Raw genomic sequence first — 21,573 nt, forward strand, 5'->3', positions numbered from 1 at the left:
AAAATGTATTTGCAATCATAAACCAGAGCAGGCTTCTTTGATTGAGATTTTATTTCCTGGAGGAACAATAACTGCTTCAACAGGTTTCTTCAAGGTATCCGGATCAATTGGGGGCCTCTTAACTCCAGACTTACTTCGTGACATGATCTTACAATAAAAGAAAAACAAATACCCATAGTATCATGTATCTTGGAACATGTTCCATGGTACAAGACATTTTGTGTTCAAAGATATAAGAGAGTGCATGTTTAAACAAATATGGCTCCCAAAACTAGAGATTCGAGTAAATCATGGAAATTAAAATATGATATTACTCACCAGGTGATAGGGAACACACTGTACTTGATGGATAGTAACAAATACAATTTGGTTTTGTGTTGGAAAACATATATCAATGAACGAAATGTTTACAGTTGGTACTAAAAGAAATTGTTTTGTCCACAGAACTCACACTTTGCAATAAATCATACCGAAACTACGACCAGAGCTACTTAGCGGCTTTCTCTACAGTCTACTCCAGTTTGAGTTCTCTAGGTAGCAGCAAAAATTAAAAAACAAAACATGTTCAAAGGTACACTATGTCGAAGGTACAGCAGTCTCGCCTACATAAGCTCACAAAGACTAGTATGATTGCTTTGTAATATTAACTTTTTCATCAATTTGCAAAAAAAAAAAAAAATAATAATAATAATAAATAAATAAATAAATACATTTTATATCATCAGATATGCACATGGTACTTAAGAGAATCGGTCGATTTTGCAACACTGTTTAATTATGCTGACTTGACTTGAGTAGGGAGTATGTCGCTACCGTCGTCTTGTAGCTCACTTCTAAGCATTTATAGTTGCATTGGAGCCGTGGATTTTGTTAGGCTTTGTAAACAAACGGAACTTACATAATTGGTTTTGGGAAGTTGAAAGAGAACGGGGTGTAGACCTAACAATGAAAAGAGAGCGTTACATTGAAGGGTTAGCAAACTTCAACTCTCTCGTCATCCAGTAAACGAGGAAACATTTTCTTTTCAATAAGATAGAACTACAAGCCACACCACACGAGCTTCCATGGCAATTTTAAGGAATTTGTTTTTTACTCGTGTCATCACCATATGTGCTCAGCGCACAAATGGCCCAACCCACAAAATTATATTTTCACTTTATCTCGTTGTAACAGTGCTCGAAATGAGATACATAAACGAAAATTGTGCTGAAATCTCATGGAAAAACTGAGATTGACGATTAGGCCGATTTGTACTTTAAAGAGAACAATATGAGGTGTTCAAAGCAATAAACTCAATATGCAAATTTTATGGGCTGGGCCATGTGTGCGTTGAGTGTCTCATATGTGGGTTGTCACTTCAGATAGGTTATTCGACCTTTCCGCGTGTGATTTCTTTCTCAGGGTGTATTTAAAAACTAAGGGTGCTATTTGTAGACATTTCGCTAGCCCGCGCTACGAGCCTGCTAAACTAGCCCCGGCTATCGACTGGTTACTTGTACAGGATTCATATCATATCGCTAACACTGGTTTATGAATACGAAAAACGTTAGTTCGCTCATCATCCACCTGAAGCCAGCGCTAAGAATGTCTATGAATACGGCCCCTAGTCTTCAAGTGTATCACTACAGTTCAAGAGCTTAAACGTGAAATCAGTGAGGAAAATGAATTACTGTGAGTTGCTGCAAAGAATAATGGCTAACTTACGCAGTCAAACCAATAGCGAAATGGTGGTCATCTTAAACACATTATTTTCGGCAAATGGAACTTTTGTTTCCTTGGTATTAATTTTAACAACATGAATGCTTTTTGCTTCTATGTAGGCTATATTGTGTTCATGCGGTACCGGTACCATATGTGTTGAAGCTAAACAAATTATGACATTTACTATTCATAATGTTCACAAAATCATCCGATTCACTGACGCACTGCACCCTGAATATTCTCCGTACTACAGTATTGTCCATAAAAGATATTGTGTTGATTTCCCTAGCCGCCGTCGCACTAGTGCTGGTTTGCATATACTATACAAGTAGGGAGAACCGCTTCGCCTTTAGTACAGTACAGGTATGATCCAATTAAGATTCACATCGAAGTCGCTTGTATAGAATGTAGTCCACTCAATTTACATATAAGGAAATAGTGTTTATTGTACTTATCTGACTAGCAACCTACCAGTCACGGACTTGGCTCAGGTAGTAGCGCGTTTTCCTACTGATCCATGGCTGCGCTCGGGCGTGGGTTCAATTTCCAGGTGATGGCGAATCCTTTACCTCATCTCGCGAAATACCATCTCGCTATCACCAATTGCATCGACGCTAGATAACTCAGTAGTTAATACAGTGTAGTTAAAAAAAAACCGACTAAAAACCTACCTCCTGTATCAGGCGCTCGAAATGTCCAGCTGTAACTTGAATATAGGTGGTCCACTGCTGTGGAGCAACGGTTAGCATGTCTGACCGTGAAACGAGCGGGTCCATATTCAAATCCTGATTGGAATAAGTTACCTAGTGGGATTTTCCCCCAAAATCAATTGAAGCAGAATTTATTTCAAATTTAAAATTTATTTATTTAATGCACTAGGTTTACACTACATTAGCCATTGCAGGCCGAAAGAGCAGAAACACTTGCTCGGGTAGAGTTCAGTTTAATTATACAAAATTGAAGAGTGTTCATTCAGCGCAAAAATATTATTATATAGTAAAATACAGACCATGTAATAACACATACAAATATAGAAAATACAAAGTACCTACACGAGTATTAGATTACAATTTTAAACTCAATTAGCTTAACAGAGTACTTAGTTCAGGGTAAGCTCTAATTAATGCATTATAATTTCTTGGTTCAAAATTTCTGCTGTGTTTTAATCTAGCAGTTGTGTGGCATTTGGAGATGTTTAGAAAGAAACTGTAGTTTTGTCTCGTATGGTATTCATGAGGATCAAATTTAAATTTATTGTGATTTTTATGGAAGTAAATCAGCAATGTTTGTTTATAAATTTGTTCTAGATTTAATACACCAAATTCCTGAAAAATTAATTTCGTTGGATAATCAAACAGTTTACAGTAGTCTATATATAGGGTACAAATTTTCATAATTCTTTTTTGGAGCAAATTTAAAGGGTGGAGTGCTCGATAACTTTCAACGTTGGACTTCGGACTCATTTCGCTTTATTAAATTTAATTTCATCTATCATCTTTTAGTAGTTTTCAGATCGACTGAGATTCCTGTTTCCTTTTTCTTGTTTATGTTTTATAAATTAGTTTGTCAGTCTTGAACATTGTAATTGGGCTTTGCATGTTATGTTCAATAACAAATAAATAAATTAAAATTAAATTAAATTGCAGTAAGATGTACCGTGATTTTCATAGAGATGGCATCGATCTGAGGAGGCTACAGAACTCTCACGGGGACGCAGGGACTGTCATCGCGGACTCCGTTGAACCGGTTATTCTGTGCCTGAGTCGATAAATGGCACAAAATAGTGAATCACGATACCTACAGTAACGCCAACTTCAGGTCAATATAGGATGTACTAGGATGTAGTAATTCGATCTGAGGAGGCTACAAAACTGTCAGACGGAGAGACGTTCATCGCGGTCTGCGTCTACCCGGGTGTTGTGTGGCTGCATCGATAGATGACACCAAAGCGTGAATCACGATCTTACAGGAATGCGATCCTGCGAACTTCAGATCTTTATCTAAGGTGGGCACAATAAGCCTCAGGCTGCGGTGCAAGCCTTCGAGCCCTCCTCTCTAACATAGAGGACAGGTGCTAGCACCATTCAAAGTGTTGGACGACATTGCGTACAAACTGATTATGCCGGTAACAGCTGTCGTAATGTTGTATTTAAGATCCTCCACAGTGCTTGGTTTATTTGTGTACACATCTTTCAATTACCGCTTAAAAAGAAATCTACCTTCAACAAGTCGAAGAAGATATTGGAGGCCACAACCATTGAGAAATTCCCTTAGGAAGGTAATGATTTTGTTTTAAGTATGGCGTGTTGTGTCATCTTGTTGGAACCAGCAGGCAAGTTCTTCAAGCCAAGTAGAGCAATAAACCGTGAGATGATGTCTTGATAGATTTGATTATTTAATGTGTCGAAAAAATTGAGACGACATTGAATCGCGCTTCATGCACAAATTTTCTGACAATACAAAAGTACAGAGAATTAGTACCGGTTCATTTAGCTGTTTATGTATCCAGTAACATGAAACCAGGCATTATCACTGAAATTCAGTAGGGGTAGGATTTGTTTATATTAAAAATATTTAAAAATATTTACACATACATGAATAAAAATAGTCAAAATATGTGCATATGTATGTAATTTATATTCATGTTTTCTTAAATATGGACAAATATGGAATACTATAAAGTAAGAAATATAGGTCCAACCACCAAACGCTGACACATTACTTTTAGGATCTACAGAAATGCATCACACTACCGAATTCATCAATTAATTAACATTGCTTTTCATTTCCCTTTCATTTTTCCTCCAGTTCTTAATTCAGTCTGCTACTGAAACAGTATGCCACAAAATGGTGTTCTAATTTTAAAATGTGAAGCTTCTATCATCCCGCAAAAGTGATTTATGCTGACTAAAACTTCGCTCTACATCACATGAGGTGATTGGTGTGTATTTAAAATTCACTCTTTCGTCAGGAGTTGCGTCTTATTCTAGTTGTACATTTGATGTGCCAGTTAGTATCGCACTAATTTTACACATTTCCTCAAAGCCTGGATTTTTTAAAACACTTTAGTTTTGATGAGATCAGCTAACTTACCACGTGTACTTCTGAGTTCACAAATTGTATCTTTCACAGTATGAATATTATCAGGTAATGTGAGGTTGCTGTTTTGCATTTTCTGAATTGTTTTTGATATATTAGAAACACTTGATTGAATGTAAGAGATCATTTTTCTTACGCTGGTCACTCAACAAGGATTTCACAACGTCAAGGGACGCAGCACTTCCTGAATTAAGCACATTCTCGATGGCTTCACAGTTCTTCAAGTGGTACTTCACAATCATGTTCCTTATCTGGTCAGTACTTTTAGCGGTGACACAAGTATTTCCGGATACATTTCTTTCAGAACCTGAATTCTGCTTAGGGTCTTCACCAAAATCTTCTGGATTGATGCTCCTTAGGGAAACTTACTTTGATTGGTTCAGCAATAAGATAGAAAGCATGCGCAGAACATGTGGATTATGTTCGAAAATAATGCTTGTAAAGTCTCTGCTGCTGTCATGATGTATGAAGCAGGATCAGTCACAAGTAGCATTCTTATACCAGCGGTGGCGAAAATGTAATCATGCGCCGAGCCACTGTGTAACCTGCAACGTGCAATGCACCTATGTAGGGAAGCGGACACCCGAAGGGGAAGTGAAGCAACTGTCCGACTTATTAATGGATTTTCATTTTCCTTATGTCAAGCACTTAAATATAATTTTATACAGTACAAGGCTACAAAATAATGTTTAGTACGTGTAACGAAGAAAGAAATGAACAATAAATGAACAATATCACAACCTAAAATTAACTGTCTTCAGAAACTCTCTGCGACAGAGTTTCAAAATCAGGAATTATGTCACTTACTGCCAGTCGTTGTTGATCACGAAGGTATTTGTCAGTCGTGATCTAAATTTGGTTTTTACTATTTTAATTGTTGAAAATAATTTTTCACAAACGTAAGTTGTAGCAAACATGGCTTCAACAGAGCAAGCGAAAGAACGAAGCTTCGGATATTTATTTTTTGGCAAAGATTTGACAGTTCAACATTTGTCAAGTCCTTACATCTAGCTTTCATTTGACATCACATAGTAAATCAGTGAGTTCAAATTGAAGAGCTAACCGCATTATTCGTACATCTGCTGAAAAAGGGTCGACGTACAGAGATGATGATGACGATGATGATTGATAACAACAACACTAACACTTAACCTTTTAATGTTTCATCAGTAACATGTAGTATAATGCCGTTTTATGTTTTACAACCGTTTTCCTCGTAATACTTGTGGACAAATCATACACTTAATATTCTCATCATATTGACAGCAAAAAAATGCGTTCTCCCATCCTACTTGGAACTTTCGTAGGTTTCGAGAGAGACATGCCACTCGCAGGTCAGAGACAAATACAAATGGAACGGAGTTTGACTCCAGTGAGTGAGGGTGTGGGTTGGCGGGAGTTTACAAGCAAGCGAAATGCACAGCTGTCACTGCGAGCCATAATGTCTCGTGAGCCACGTTCTCGCCACGACTGCTTTATACCATCATGCCACAGAACACATTAAAAAGATTCGCCACAGTTTTGTGATTGCATTTTTCCATTAATTCATTAGTCAACAATATAGGTTTGCAAGTGGGCGGCCGGGTAGCTCAGTTGGTAGAGCAGCTGGCTACGGACTGGAAGGTCCGGGGTTCGATCCCAAACTTTCAGAACGGCCCCGAGGTTCACTCAGCCTCCTATAAAATTGAGTACCGGGTCTTTCCCGGGGGTAAAAAGGCGGTCAGAGCGTGGTGCCGACCACACCACCTCATTCTAGTCCCGAGGTCATGGGGCTCTACCTCCATGCCCCCCAAACGCCTTCATGGCATATTACGGGGATACCTTTACTTTTACTTTACTTTATAGGTTTGCAAGTAGTCTTACTGTTCATGGAACCTATCATAACATTGCCGATACATCGTCCTTCTACATCTGTAGTTTCATCCACTGACATCCAGATAGAGTTTACACCAATCTCAGTTCTTATCTTCTCCAGAATTTCTTGATGCATATCTTCACTGTAGGATTTCCGTAAGGTTGACTGATCCTGAACGCTGGGTTGTATATTTCTTTAGAAACTGCCGGAATGCTGGACTGTTGACTTTCCAGGGAGATATGTCCGAACCGATGAGATCAAAGAACAATGTTGAATTCAACTCATTTGCTGGTGCTGGTCGGTTTGGTGTAGTCCGATATTACTTTTCTTGTCAGCTTGGTGCTTAGCCATAGAGATGTGTCGATTATGTAAACATCTCTGACTTGCGTTGACATTGAGTTGACGCATATTGCAGAACAACACTTTCTCGTCTATTGCAAAACCTTCATTTTAAAACTCACTAACATACGGTAGCTTTTTTTTTTAATTTGACAATTGTAGATCAAGCTTCTTTTCGCATTTGGAAGGCAGAAAGCTCACGGGACGAGCAGAATACTGACTGACCGAGCTAGTTGGTTGTTTGCAGTTAAGTGAGGGATTATCATGCGAATGATGATGATCTGTACCTGGAATGGAATGACATTTCGGGAGGATCCAGCACTGCGACTTATACGATATATTGCGCGAACTCTCAAGCTAGGCGCATTCCCAAACCCACACCGGTTGACTACAATAAGATTCGCTGGATACACAGGTTTCGAGCAGGCAGTACCACTCGTTCCTCCGTGCATCGCCAGCCCATGTTCTGAGAATGCTATGGAATGATGAGTATTGCCATGAGAGACCCTGTTTGCACTGCAAGTTTTCGTAAACTCTTTGTAGAAAAATATGTAGTGCGGTCTTCATTTCCAGTTTAGGTTTACTCAACACTCTGGATCTCATAATGAATTGTAAACTGTGGACATTGTTCTACCTGACTATTTATACCCATATGGTAAGGGGTGGAAAACTCAGCAGTACTCCCATTGCCGCCGCAGGAATGATTAGAAATGCTCCTGTTATACCAATGCAGGACATCCTTTTGTGATTTGTGTTCTGTCCTGCAGTTCTTCATTTTAACTCTTCGTCAGCACATCATTACGACATGAGAAAATAGATATAGCCATGTATTTCCACTATACCCCAAGTTTTACCGAATGTAGGTGTAGTGGTTCGAAAGATCCTTTAATCTTTGTTAACGTTGTATTTTTAATGTTTTGTCCATATCAGCCCCATGTTTAAAATTAGTCCAAGACATTTAACTTATTGAGAGTTGCACACACAGGTTTTTTAAGAACTCATGAAAGCCTCGTATTCAACGCTCCATTTGGGAAATGTAACTAGTACAAAGTGCAGTGATAGGAAAGACCTTGTTTCCTATGTTAAGCAGAAAAAATAGAATATAGCCTACAGACGTCCAAGAATACCGTCGATACAGCAGTTTTACTTATTTTTATAAGCATTGATTTATATTCATACAAGCTTTAACATCAGTGTCATATCACGTGTGTAAAATCTTTGGGTATATCAATAGTCCATTGAGTTGTTGAGGTTCTGTTTCTATAATTGTGTGTTATAGATCGCTTGTGTTCATGTTTTAATATGTAGCTCTATGATATTTGTGATTAAGGCAGTAAATTTCCAATCCTTTATTTGGCGTAGTGACAGAGGGAAACCATGAAAAAAAGTCAGATTTTTCGGTTGCGGAGTTCGAACCCGCGAGTCTCAAACATTACCATCTGAGCCATCTTGCTCGGTTATAGCAGTTTTAATAAATAAGTTCTTATTGAAATTCATGAACTGGCTGTTCTCAAAGTATTCCGTGTATGGACGATAATTTGCAATCAAATATTTTTATTTTATTTCAGCATGTTCTCTCGCCGAATATTTATAACCCATTTTTTACATCTGAAATCATTTCAGCAGAATTTAACTCAATTAAATGAAATAAAAATATAAAAATCCGAAACTTAACCACTTTAGGAACAAGCGTAAGCCAGTAGGCCCACATGGATTTTTTAATCTGTGGAGAAAACGAGAAAGCATAATTTGGGTTTCGTCCTTTGTTGTTGCTGCAATTTAAAGGCTGAACAATACTGTCCATTCGAAACCCTCATTATTATAATAAATGTTTCGCTTCGTAATATCAAGGTGTGAAATATGTGGATATTTATGTAAGAAAAATAAGCTGAATATGTGCCAAAATATGCAAAATCATGAAAATATTTAATATCAATATTTGGCAGGTAGAGTATAGGTAAGACTCTCCAGTTGTGATTTCATAGAGCACCCAATTTTTACCGCACACTTGACACATTACTATTTTTCCATCTGTAGTAAAAGCTTAGTCCATCACAATCCATGATTTTATTTTTGTCGTTAGGGTTGAAGATACAGGGACCATTTTAGTTAGTTAAAAGCAGTAGATAAACTCACTTGCACTTTATACTGTAAGTATTAAAACTAGAGAACTGAGTGAAATGAATGACACAACAGTACTGCAAGCACTGTTTCACTTTACTGGATTAGGAGAAAATAAGAGATGTGGGACATGGATTTTAGCTGCTCCCTGTAAGAAACAAGTACCACTAAATATCAAACTATAGGCATTTACAAACTATTGTTTGAAAAGTGACATTCCTGTCTCATTCAGAAGAATAGGATTATTCCAGCCGAGAACCATACTTTCTAGTTGCTCGGAACGTCCCATTTCCATATAGGCCTACTACATTTAAAATAAATAGGTCAAGCAATAACCTGAAAGTCTCATGTCAGACTTGACACGGGTTTTCCCTGGAAGAATTAGGAAGAGGGTGAGTAAGGTTGAAAATTGCATGGGAACGACTTAAGATGTAAGCAGAACAATTATAGTTCGATACAAATCATGTCGTCCTCGTCCCATCCACCGTATGAAGACAACGCTACTTTCTGAGTGATTTTTACAGTACAAGGTAGTTGTATGAGAAAGGTTGCCTTTTGTTCACTCATATTTACAGTGGGCGGTATGGGGTGAGTACCTCTATTACTTCCTGGAATTACGGCCGTTATATTTCGTCCCGGAAATATATCCTTTCTTGGGTAGGTAAAAAGACTTTTTAAATCTGTGTATTTCGAATTGTAAACTTCTCCAGCATAAGTTTTTTTTTTTCCTTTCAGAGAAATAAAAATTAATAATCTCTAAATATGTAGATTTGTGTAATATCAAGCCATAATAACTAATGTTGGGTAAATATGTAAAAATATGTACTATCAAATTTTAATTAATGGTATTTACGAGATTCGCAAAGATTTGTTATTTATATACGGTTAAGTTGAAAGGAATATAATATGTAATTACATAAAAATCCGGTCCCTAATCATCACCATAACATATAAAAAAACTGAGTTTCCCAGTAGTGTTAGTTATTTTCCGCTTGCATCACTGGCTGTATACGCGCGTATGTCTGGCAGAAAAAGTGGCGAAGTTTCCGTACTGTATGAATACCTGTGCTGTGGTAAAATCCATTTACATCCATAAAAACAAGGTGATAACAGCATACTCACGACAATGGGAGCTATAATACTGAGTCCTTCTGGGCTACCTCCAATGGGAGGCAGTTAACAATTTAAAAATTTAACTAATAAGAGAATATGTCACTTTAGTTTTTTTTACTAGATTAAACAAAAAAAGGTGTTTAATATATTTTAGTGTTGTTGTCAGAGCGTGGTGCCGACCACACCACCTCATTCTAGTGCCGAGGTCATGGAAAGCATGGGGCTCTACCTGCATGCCCCCCAAGTGCCTTCATGGCATGTTATGGGGATACCTTTACCTTTTTTAAATGCTAAGGGCTTTTACTTAACTCTATAGCTGGATAGATTACTTAACGGGTCAGTCCATACCAAATGGTCCAGAAATAAATTAATGGGTAGCTCGATCATTTAAAAAATTTTTATTTTTTAATAGTGATGACCCGGTGATGACCCATACCTGTAATTAGACAGAAAATAGTATTGGTTCATTTTTATTTGCCTTCATATATAAATGACAGCCATTTATGTATAAAGACGTTCGACATTTTTCGCTTTTGCAGGTAGTTACGGTAAATACGATACTCAGCTCAGAAAAATAAGAGAAAGGTGGGGAAAATACTATTATTTTCAACACATTCCAAGGTACATTTTATGTCGTGTACCTTTTTATCCTATGAATACATAGAACTTACATGAAAGAGGTTTAGATTGGACTTTCCCATTGCTTGTACCAAAAAAAAAAAAAAAAAAAGAGTATTATATTTTTAAGTGAAGTACTTTGTGTGGAGTGTGGCATTGTATGGGGGCAGAAGCATGGACATTACGACGAAATGAAGAGAAGCGACTGGAAGCATTTGAAATGTGGATATGGAGAAGAATGGAGCGTGTGAAGTGGACAGACAGAATAAAAAATGAAGTTGTGTTGGAAAGAGTGGGTGAAGAAATAATGATGCTGAAACTGATCAGAAAGAGAAAAAGTAATTGGTTGAGTCACTGGCTGAGAAGAAACTGCCTACTGAAGGGTGCACTTGAAGTAATGGTGAACGTGAGAAGAGTTTGGGAGTAGAAGAAGATATCAGATGATAGACGATATTAAGATATGTGAATCATATGCGGAGACTAAGAGGAAGACAGAGAATAGGAAAGATTGAAGAATGCTGGGTTTGCAGTGAAAGACCTTCCCATGGCCAGAACACTTATGTACCGTAATGTAATTTGAAGATTGGCTGTGTCTTGTTCGTATTCAGATGATAAAATTGGAGTTATATGGGGTTCCTAATTTTTGGGGTCATTACAAACAACTAAATATGCTTGACTGGCCAACGATAACCAACAGAGTGTGGGGTTATACTTATAATACGCAACGGAACGATGATCACATGAGGGTTCCAAGACAGAAATTATAAGGATAAAAGAAACGTATTAGATATGGACAATATAATAAAAAAAAAGCCTTTTATACTTGTGAAAATGAGTAGGGTACACTATATCTGTTAGAAATATGTAACAGGAGTACAGAAGGATTGCTGCCATCTAGCCGTGGAATAAAGAATCAAGGAAACCGAAGACAGGTATGGGATATTTTATAGCATTTTCTGCTTATTGCAGTTACAGACTTTATCTGGAATTATATAATTCCTGTATGCGGATTCTTTTAACGTTCTGTATTATGTGATAATTAGAGACGAGAATTTCATGCACTATAAAATCCCAAAATATGCATGCATTCATGCACTATCAAACTATGAAACATGCACGAACAAGTGGAAAATACATTAAAATGTGCACTTTCATTTTTGTTTCAAATTTCTTATTTCACCTCAATTTTTTTTGTACAATTAACAATTAACAACATTTGTAAATTGGTATCTGTGAGGTTTCTGCGCTTGTCAGTCAATATGTTTTTGTAGGTAGAGAATGACGTCTCTGCTTTGCAAGAAGTTATGGGTGTAAACTTGAATGAACCTTTTTCTGCTATTTAATTTTTTCTTTCTTTTCCTTTTTCACTCCTGATTCCTGAAGTTAAAATAAGGGACATAAAATCGAGAAACTGAGGTGTCTACTCAAAACCATTAAAACATACATTTAAACTGAATGTGATGTATATTATATGCATGATTAAGCTAAATATTGCTTAAATATGCGTTATGCAAGTTTTTGTCCCAAAAAAGGCCAAAACATGCAAATATACACGGAAGAAGTACACATATTTGGAACCGGATAGTAATGAAATGGATAAGTAGCCCTACTAAGTTTAAGCTATATCCTATATTCCTATAAAAACATGCATTTGCATGGAATTCTCATCTCTAGTGATAATGTAAATTTAGTAGGATAGAAGAGTCTTGCCACTATATTTTGTGACCACCGTCGAAACAGTGTTCAGTAATTATTCTGGACTTTGCCGGTGAGTTTTTTTTTAATTCATTCTGATGGTGGCCTGCTATTCTCACGAAATGTTGTGATTTCATTTTTCATGAAATATATCATTGCTTTATGTCTCATTTAGGTCAGTTAATTAAATATTTTTAATCGGTACAATTCAGTCACAACGGATTTTCCAATTATAAAAGTGCAATGCGTATAAAGAAGTGTATTATTCAGAGACGCTTAGAACTGAAAACTACTACACATCGCCCTCGTCGTAGAGTTGTGTTTTGTTGACCAGTAAGCTTGTCCATTTCTCTTCATAAAAATGATACCTGGAATATCGAAATTTTGAAATACGATCGATTTTTCGGATGTATGCTTCACATCCTGCATACATTTTGCCAACAACACGACGATATCTTCTAATGATGTAAAATATTTCACTACAATTGTTTTTAATGCATATACCTTGTAATGCCCTTGATTTCAATGGGCTATTCTTTGAGATATTTCAAACAAAAAAGTTTAATACAGTTTTGCTCGTTTTCGCTTCCTTTTTCGAGAAATAAATTATTTTATATGAAACATTTCATAGAGAATTTTGGGAAAACTACTGAATTAGTTACCAATATGCTCAGTCACTTTAAAGAGAGCAGTATATTATGATAGTAAATGATTAAAAGAATGTCAGTTTCGTCCTTTAAATGTACAGAAGTTTGATCTGAACAAATGTAACTTTTCGTTCTGAAAAGGAATTTTAAAATGTCGCATTTATTCGGTTCAAATTTCTACACTTAAATTTAAAGCAGAAAACTAAAATTCTTTGAATAATTTATTATCATAATACCCTGCTCTCTTAAATTGATTGTGCACATTGAGAATTCAATCAATGACTTTCCCAAAACACGCTATGAAATATTTCATAGAAAACATTTTTTTATCTCGAAAAGGAAACAAAAACGAGCAAAATTGTATTAAACTTTTTTGTTTTAAATATCTCGAAGAATAATCCCCTGAAATTATTAATGACATTACTTACGGTTCACCCTGTGTGTGAGCGTGTGTGTGTGTGTGTGTGTGTGTGTGTGTGTGTGTGTGTGTGTGTGTGTGTGTGCGCGCGCGCGCGCGCACTTATATACACTTTTGGGTTTCCTCCATAAATAATACATCAGGAATTTGAAAACTTATGTGTGAACATATTATGGAAAAATAATTACAACTTTACTAATATTTAAACTGTAAATGCACAAAAGGTTGCAGCCATAATTTGGTCCAATTTTTACACACAATTTTGTAATTGGTTTATTTTACTTCACTCTATCAACTGCGATGGTTATCTAGCGTCTAAATGAAATCAAGGTGATAGGCCTAATACCAGCGAAATGAACCCATGGTCCAGCGCCAAATGTTAACCAACATTTGCTCTTTATGGATTAAGGGAAAACCCCGAAGAAATCCTCAACCAGGTAACTTGATCCAACCAGAATTTGAACGCGGGCAGGCTCGTTTCACGGTCATACATGCTAATCGTTACTCCACAGCGGTGGGCCCGTTATAACGGATCATTGAGAAGTATTGTAAGGTGTAAAAATATTACTTCTAAGTTCATAGTCCAAGCTTTCTCTATACTTAATATTACATACTATATAAACACATTTGATTAAATTTACATATGGATTAAACCGTACATTGAATTAAACTATTTGCATGGCAAGATACCACATGTATTGTCATAATAGTGAAGTATTTTAAACTTAACATTTTTTGACGCACGAATTACTTCTCTGTGTTACAGTGAAAGGTCTTCACGCCCTTCTCATTGTGAAGATCTTTAATTTTTCTGAGATTAAAAAAACATGAAAACACCACGATACTTAGAAATTAGGTTCTTTCTACAATATGTCTGTAGGTCTACGCATATAAAAATGTTCAGGTAGTCCCCAGTTTTATTTTAGAATCGTTATACAAGGTATAATGAAGAGAAAAGACCTAGTGAGAAAGTTCTGACATTGTTGTAACGAATGAAAAGTAGATTCGTTTGAAAAATGGAAACTTTTATAATGAGTGATGACCATTACGAATTCTCAGGTTGTTCAGACGAATACGAGGCCGTTTCGTATGAAGAGTGGGAAGTTGCATAAAGACCTTTAGGAATACAAACAGTTTAGGAACTTTTTTCCCTGAAGATAAAAAGGATATATATATACAGAGTGTTTAAAAAATACGGGGCATAATTTCAGGTATGTATTTCCCACATGTAGACAATCAAAATAGTTCATTACAGCATGTGTCCGGAAATGCTTTATTTCCGAGTTATGGCCTTCACAACTTTGAAATTCACCGGAACGTTTTTTTTTTTTTTCCGCAGGTCGTTGCCGTCAAAGGAGACATTAAGAGGGCATTCTGACAGTTCATTCCGAGGCGAAGGTTACATTCAGTGTTGTGTAGGCGTTAGACTGTGCGACATTTATTCAAATCAAGAGCTGGCAGAGATACACTTCATGTACGGTAAGGCGGACGGCAATGCTGCGCTGGCTCGTCGTTTGTACCAGCAGAGGTACCCACAGCGACAATGTCCAGATCGGAAGACATTTGTACGTCTCCATTACCGTCTGTGCGAGTATGGAAAATTTAACTCTCCTGGTTTGGGAAGGGGACGACCAAGATCTACAACTCCAGAAGTACAGGAGGAGATTCTGGAGGCTGTGAACATGCCTCCTTCTATCAGCACACGAAGGGTAGCGTTGCAAGTCAATGTTCCTCATACGACTGTCTGGAGACTGTTGAAAGAGTATCAATTATTGTATCCTTATCATTTGCAACGTGTACAGGCCCTGTCACCAGCAGATTATCCTGCACGAGTTAGGTTCTGTCGGTGGTTCTTGCAGCAGTGTGGTGTAAATCCGAACTTTCCTGCCTTAGTATTATTTACAGATGAAGCACAGTTCACACGAGATGGCATAACATATTTCCACAATCAGCATGTATGGGCGTATGAAAACCCACGTGCAACTGTTCCATCTCATCACCAGGTGCGGTTCTCCCTCAACATGTGGGCCGGTATCATTGGTGATCGATTAGTTGGACCCCATGTACTTGTAAACAGACTTACGGGGCAGGCGTACACAAACTTCCTGGAAAACACCATACCTCATGTTTTAGAAGACACTCCACTGATCAATCGTCAACACATTCACTTCTTGCATGATGGCGCTCCTGCACACTTCAGTCGTACGGCTCGCCGGTACTTGTATCGAAGGTTTCCTGATCGATGGATAGGTAGAGGTGGCCCAATTGCTTGGCCTCCACGCTCACCTGATCTGAACCCTCTCGATTTCTACTTGTGGGGCCATTTAAAATCATTGGTTTATTCGTCTCCGGTGCCTGATTTGGAATCCCTTCGGAATCGAATTGTGGCATGTTCTGAGGACATACGCAATACTCCTGGAGTTTGGGATCATGTTCGCAGGTCAATGAGACATCGATGTGAGGTCTGTATTCAAGCAGGAGGTGGACATTTTGAACATCTTCTGTAATGACAACGACCTGCGGAAAGAAAAACGTTCCGGTGAATTTCAATGTTGTGAAGGCCATAACTCGGAAATGAAGCATTTCCGGACACATGTTGTAATGAACTATTTTGATTGTCTACATGTGGGAAATACATACCTAAAATTATGCTCCGTATTTTTGAAACACCCTGTATATATATATATATATATATATATATATATTAGTATCGTATGTAGTAAATAATATCGACATAGTGCAATTCGTAAGGAGAAGGGACGAAACATCTTGACAATGAAATATGGTGAAATTGTAGCTAATTGACATGTCTGTATTCTTTATTTGCATGCTATGTAACACAAAGAATAAAATGATTATGGAGGTAATTCAAAGTAGTCTACACTACGGAAAGTAATAACTATGAGGTTAATATTTTTCTTACTTCTTGAAGGAAACTTGTCTGTGAGATCTAACATATAATACTTACAGTATTACACATAGCTTGTGTCGGGCAAGCCCGTGGTTCAGGTAACACGGGTTTTCTCCGGGAGCTCCGGTTCCCCTGTGGGCATCCAACAAATCTCCATCATCCTCATCTCATCGCTGGTGTAACATACCTCCTATGGCACATACTGAGTAACGACTGTGTTAGTAAATTGATATGCACAACTGGCTTGATATGGCTGAATGACGGAACAGTCAGGTACCCGCCATTAGTAAAAAAAAAACACAATACACTAGAGGGAATATTTTCATATGTGTTATAGTCTTTGTCTCTATGTCACGCGTGGAGCATCAAACAGCCTATCGTTACCCTCACGTAAAACCGTGAGCAGGTCAGGAAATGAGACCAGCCGGTTTTTCACCTCCTCGTCACTAGTTGCAAAAGTGAATAGGCCTTGTTCGCCACGTAGTCCCTACCATGTCTGAAGAAAAAGCGCAAAAGTAAAAGCGACCACATTTTCCTCGCAAACGTGACTTTACTCTCTTGTAGCGTCGTTTCCGAGGCGTATGATAAGAGCAATGACAGCCAGAATCTGTTCACCCAACTCTCCACAGGTTAAAAATTTCTGCCTTCGATTCCTTCTCTTTCATTCCTGCTTACGTTGGTCATTAGTTTCATTGAATTCCCTTCTCTGTGAACGATCATCGCCGACCATAATTAGCTGAATCTCGTTAACGGAGGGTAACCATAATCACCTTCGGTGGTCGTCGAATCGCCGGCCATTGTTTGCCGAGCTTTGTTAACCGAAGGTTGTTCTCTTGATCGTCGAATCGCTGGCTGTTTGTTTGCAATTGAGATGAACAAAACTAACTGCTGCTCTCGCTCGCTGTGTTCGTTGCATTTGTCTTTCGAGTCTCGTCTCATCATTCTCGTGCGCTTCGAGTCTCGCTCATCATTCTCGAAATAGCATTTGGTCGGCGTGGAAAGATTTCGTAACTTTGAATAACATAGGCTACATCATTGAAAAAAATAATATTACAAATGTTTAAATGAGACAAAAAGTTAAAACAGAACAGTATCTTGTTATCAAAATGTTTTGGTTCTATTATATGATATTACCTATGGTTATATAAATAGAAAAAAACTCAAATAAGTGTGTATTTCTAAGAAACATAAAACATTTTAATATCTTTTTATTTGAAATCGCACACTTGATCTTAAACATATGAAAAGAGAAGTCCTAGCCTTTTAATAAGGGCCTAGTAATTAAATAAATACTGGGGAACGGATTATTATGCACTGAAAGGTAGAGATGTTTCAAATATGCTACTTGATTGTTTATACATATATAACAGTTGCCAAAGTTCAGTTAGGTATAAACAACTGTGGCGATTCAAGGCTGCTTGACTTCGGGACTTCGGGAGTGATCAATCTCGAGTCTCGAAAGATTCACAACCAGTCTTTATGTCAAGGACGCGATGTAATACTACAACATTGTCGTGCGGGTTTCGGCTTTGCGGGCGCTGTTAGTGTCGCTTTCTCGATCGTTGTTCATCTCTAGTTTGCAGAGCTTCGATAAAGAGAATCTCTGGACGTTCCTATCCGCTATAACTCTCCTGCCACAGGATAAGCATTTGTTCTCCCTCAGTCCATTTCCCTTCACTTCCTGTATCCGAATTTCTGACATTACTTCTTCACTTCATAGCTTACATTAAAGTCACAGAATTCCCGTTTCTTGTGCCCGAAAACCAGTGGAGAAAATTAAAGCATTTCAATAAATCATTAGTTCTGTAACCAGAGTCTTTCCTTTTACATCGTCGCATCATCCCTCCCCCATTTCCAATGTTTCGCCCTCTTGTCCGTCATCATGTTCTCCCCCCCCCCCTCCATCTCGACGGCGCCAGCTGGGGACGCAGCGGAGATCCGGCGTGTGACACATAATTATGTCACATTAATTTTTTCACATTGAGATATAGATATGCTAATTACTGACATGTTATTTACTCGTGTGCTTCAGTGATGTTAGTTTTCCAATAACATTTTCCATTAACGAAAAATTGATGTTACTTTACTATAAAATGTGATAAGTGTGTTACGCATGCAAGGGTATGATTAATTTTGATTGTATTTATTACGTTGAGAAATTAACTGTTAATTATCGTTTCTATGTTAGTCATTTCCGGTACTAATTTCAGGAAAAGGCATTGAAGAGGCATCATGAAGAAGAAAAGGAATCTTACACTAGAAAGAAAAAGATGCATGAGGAAGACTTAAATGTTAACGAGAGTGACAGTGAAAAACCACGAGGTAGAATATCTTCGCTGTTTGGAAACAATCCAGACATACCTGTGTTTGCTCACAGAGTCGTGAAGCCAGTTCTAGAGCCCCTGTTCTCTTCGCAGAATTTCGGAGACCTGCCCATACACCCATTCACGGTATGTAGAGCAAGACAGGTAAAATTGTAAATTGTGTTGGCTACTCCAACTGGTATGAAATATTCTTGTTGTAATTTTTTTTAGTTTTAATTGAAACATAATTGTATCAGTCATTTCAGAAAGAGCTTTATTCTATTTTTTTTTTTTGCTAAAATCAGTTAAGAACACTGTCGTATTCGTCTCACTTGAATACACCTATTAAGAAAGAGTATTATTCCATACATCATGCATTTTATTAAGATGTGCACAAGCTTCACAATATTCACAGCTGTTTTGAAAGAGCCCCCTTCCTGGAATAATGCCATTTTTATGGAGATCTGAGTGCTGTTGAAATTTCGGAATAAAGTCCTTTTAGAAATGACTGATTCACTTACTGAAGGATGTCTTTCTTTCTTTCTTTTTTCTTTCTTTCTTTCTTTCTTTCTTTCTTTCTTTCTTTCTTTCTTTCTTTCTTTCTTTCTTTCTTTCTTTCAACTGCTTTTGCTGCCGACTTAACATTCCACTGCGATGTGTGGGAGGGTATGTACAGTAGCTATGAACCAACACTTTACAGGCACACATTACGGGCCTCCTTGATCGTTGGCGCAGGACCACCAATAAGGCAACATAGGACAGGATATGGCAAGGCACATACACCCAGTCCTATGGACGGTAGATAAACTCTTCCATTGACCACGTCAGGGATCGAACCTCTGACCATTTGGTTTGGAAACGAACACGCTACGTAGTCACAACGGCGGACTATTAAATGGGAACAAAATACAAATAATGTTTTTCTCGTACTGTACTTACGGTCTTACTAATAAAAACTCTAAATACAGACGTTTAACTGGCTTATACAATGAGTGTCGTGTGTAAATTTCTTACTAATAATCACTACATACAGTAGTCGTGTATAACAGTAATAACCCTTTCTAACCCAAATTAAATTTACAAGCATGTTGAAACAAATAGCTGTATTAGGACCAAGTTACGGGAGTGGCAACATTTGAAACAAAACTATATTGATGAAAATGTATTGAAATAGAAGTTATCCAGAAAAATTTACCTTCATATGTAACACACAAGTATATAAATGCTATAAAGGTAATTATTGCCATATGATATCTTTAGGTAAGAAAGGGTTAACTGTTACACAGCTACATCATAGTTTCGTCATCACTTCGTTACGAAAGTTAATAGAATATCTGAGGTTCTCTATTGCATCCGGTAGAGCGCTCTAGTGTGGCGTGTTAAGTATCGATAGTACAACTGGCTCTAATCGATTACCACACTATATTTTGGTCAAAGAGAGGACAAGCTACAGCAATATTATTCTGTGCTCTTTGGTTTGTTATTTTGTGGTTGCAAGGCAACCATCTTCATAAAATGACAGTCGATACGAACAGCTGTTAGAGGGGCGGCCATTTTTCTCTATATCAGCGGTTCCCAAAGTGTGCTCCGCGGAGCCCTTAGGGCTCCGCGAATGATTCTCAGGGGCTCCGTCCGCGGAAGTTATGAAGATGACAAAAATTGCTAATTCCATCTAGTCTCTAGCGGGGAAAACAGAAACTACTTCCATCAAGCAAAAAAATACTTTCTGAGAAAGTAATTTGCGTTCTTCTAGCTACATGGAAGCATTAAGTTAATATTAGATTTATTCGTCACTGGAACTATCTCGATCTTTCTTGCTTCCCAAGTACTAAATGATTCTCGAAATTTATTTTATTTTGTATACACTGGGCAGGCAGCGTTTGTTATTCGTGGTACGTGGAATATACAATCTATTGACTGTTACGTTACCTCAAAAAAAATATATACTGTATACCTGCATGTTAATTTGATAGGAGATGTGTTAGCTAAACTTTCGTTGAACCGGAACTGTGGCTTAAGACGGACTCCCTAAGACCTAAGAGTCATTAGCCATCAACCAGTGCTCAGTCAAAGGGAGATAACAACAGCTATAACCTTACTTTCAAAGAAGATAGTGGGAATTCCTGGGAATTGAGTTCGGAATATGTTGAACATGATCCTGTCTCAGAGTCTACGATGCCTAGTGTAGAGGTATTGAAAGTAACAAACGAAAATATTGTGATTTATATTTGGACATGGGATTCACTGAGTTTGCTGATGAACGTCCACAGTGTGATATGTAACAAAGTTTTTCCCAATAGTTCTATGTTCCCTGCCAAGCTTAGACGGCATTTCTCGATTAAAAAATTCACAAATAAAACTGCAGACTACTTCGAAAGAAAAAGTGACGAACTCCATGCAGTTCAGACAAAATTTCACCTCGTGTAAATACAAATAACGAGAAAGCACTGAAAACGTCGTACTTGGTTAGTCATGACCAGGCTCTTGCTGGTAAACCTCACCCTTGCTGAAACTCTTATGAAACCACTATTAGTGAAGGTAGTGAAGTGCAGGGTGGACGAGAAAACTGCAAACTTCATTTCCAGTGTGCCCTTATCAAATAACACTGTGCATAATCGAATCCAGAATATATGAAAAGATGTAAAAAATATCATGATTTCCCGTATCAGTTAAACGAAATTTTCGTTACAGCTTGACAAATCCACGGTGTCTGCCGGATTAGCTATGTTAATGATGTTTGTGCGGTATGAATT

The 21,573-nt window shown here is 37.6% G+C and overlaps 1 protein-coding gene across 2 annotated transcripts in view; it reads left to right on the top strand.

Moving 5' to 3' along the window:
• LOC138696189 (ATP-dependent DNA helicase DDX31) overlaps nt 1-21,573 on the top strand; it is a 251,454-nt gene that overhangs the window by 62,106 nt on the left and 167,775 nt on the right. For both annotated transcript variants that reach the window (XM_069820815.1, XM_069820816.1), the window contains exon 2: nt 18,728-18,967. In XM_069820815.1, the coding sequence (XP_069676916.1) occupies nt 18,728-18,967 (240 nt within the window). The remainder of the gene's footprint in view (nt 1-18,727; nt 18,968-21,573) is intronic.

The sequence above is a fragment of the Periplaneta americana genome, chromosome 3 (genome assembly GCF_040183065.1).
Source record: "Periplaneta americana isolate PAMFEO1 chromosome 3, P.americana_PAMFEO1_priV1, whole genome shotgun sequence".
NCBI classification, from domain to species: domain Eukaryota; kingdom Metazoa; phylum Arthropoda; class Insecta; order Blattodea; family Blattidae; genus Periplaneta; species Periplaneta americana.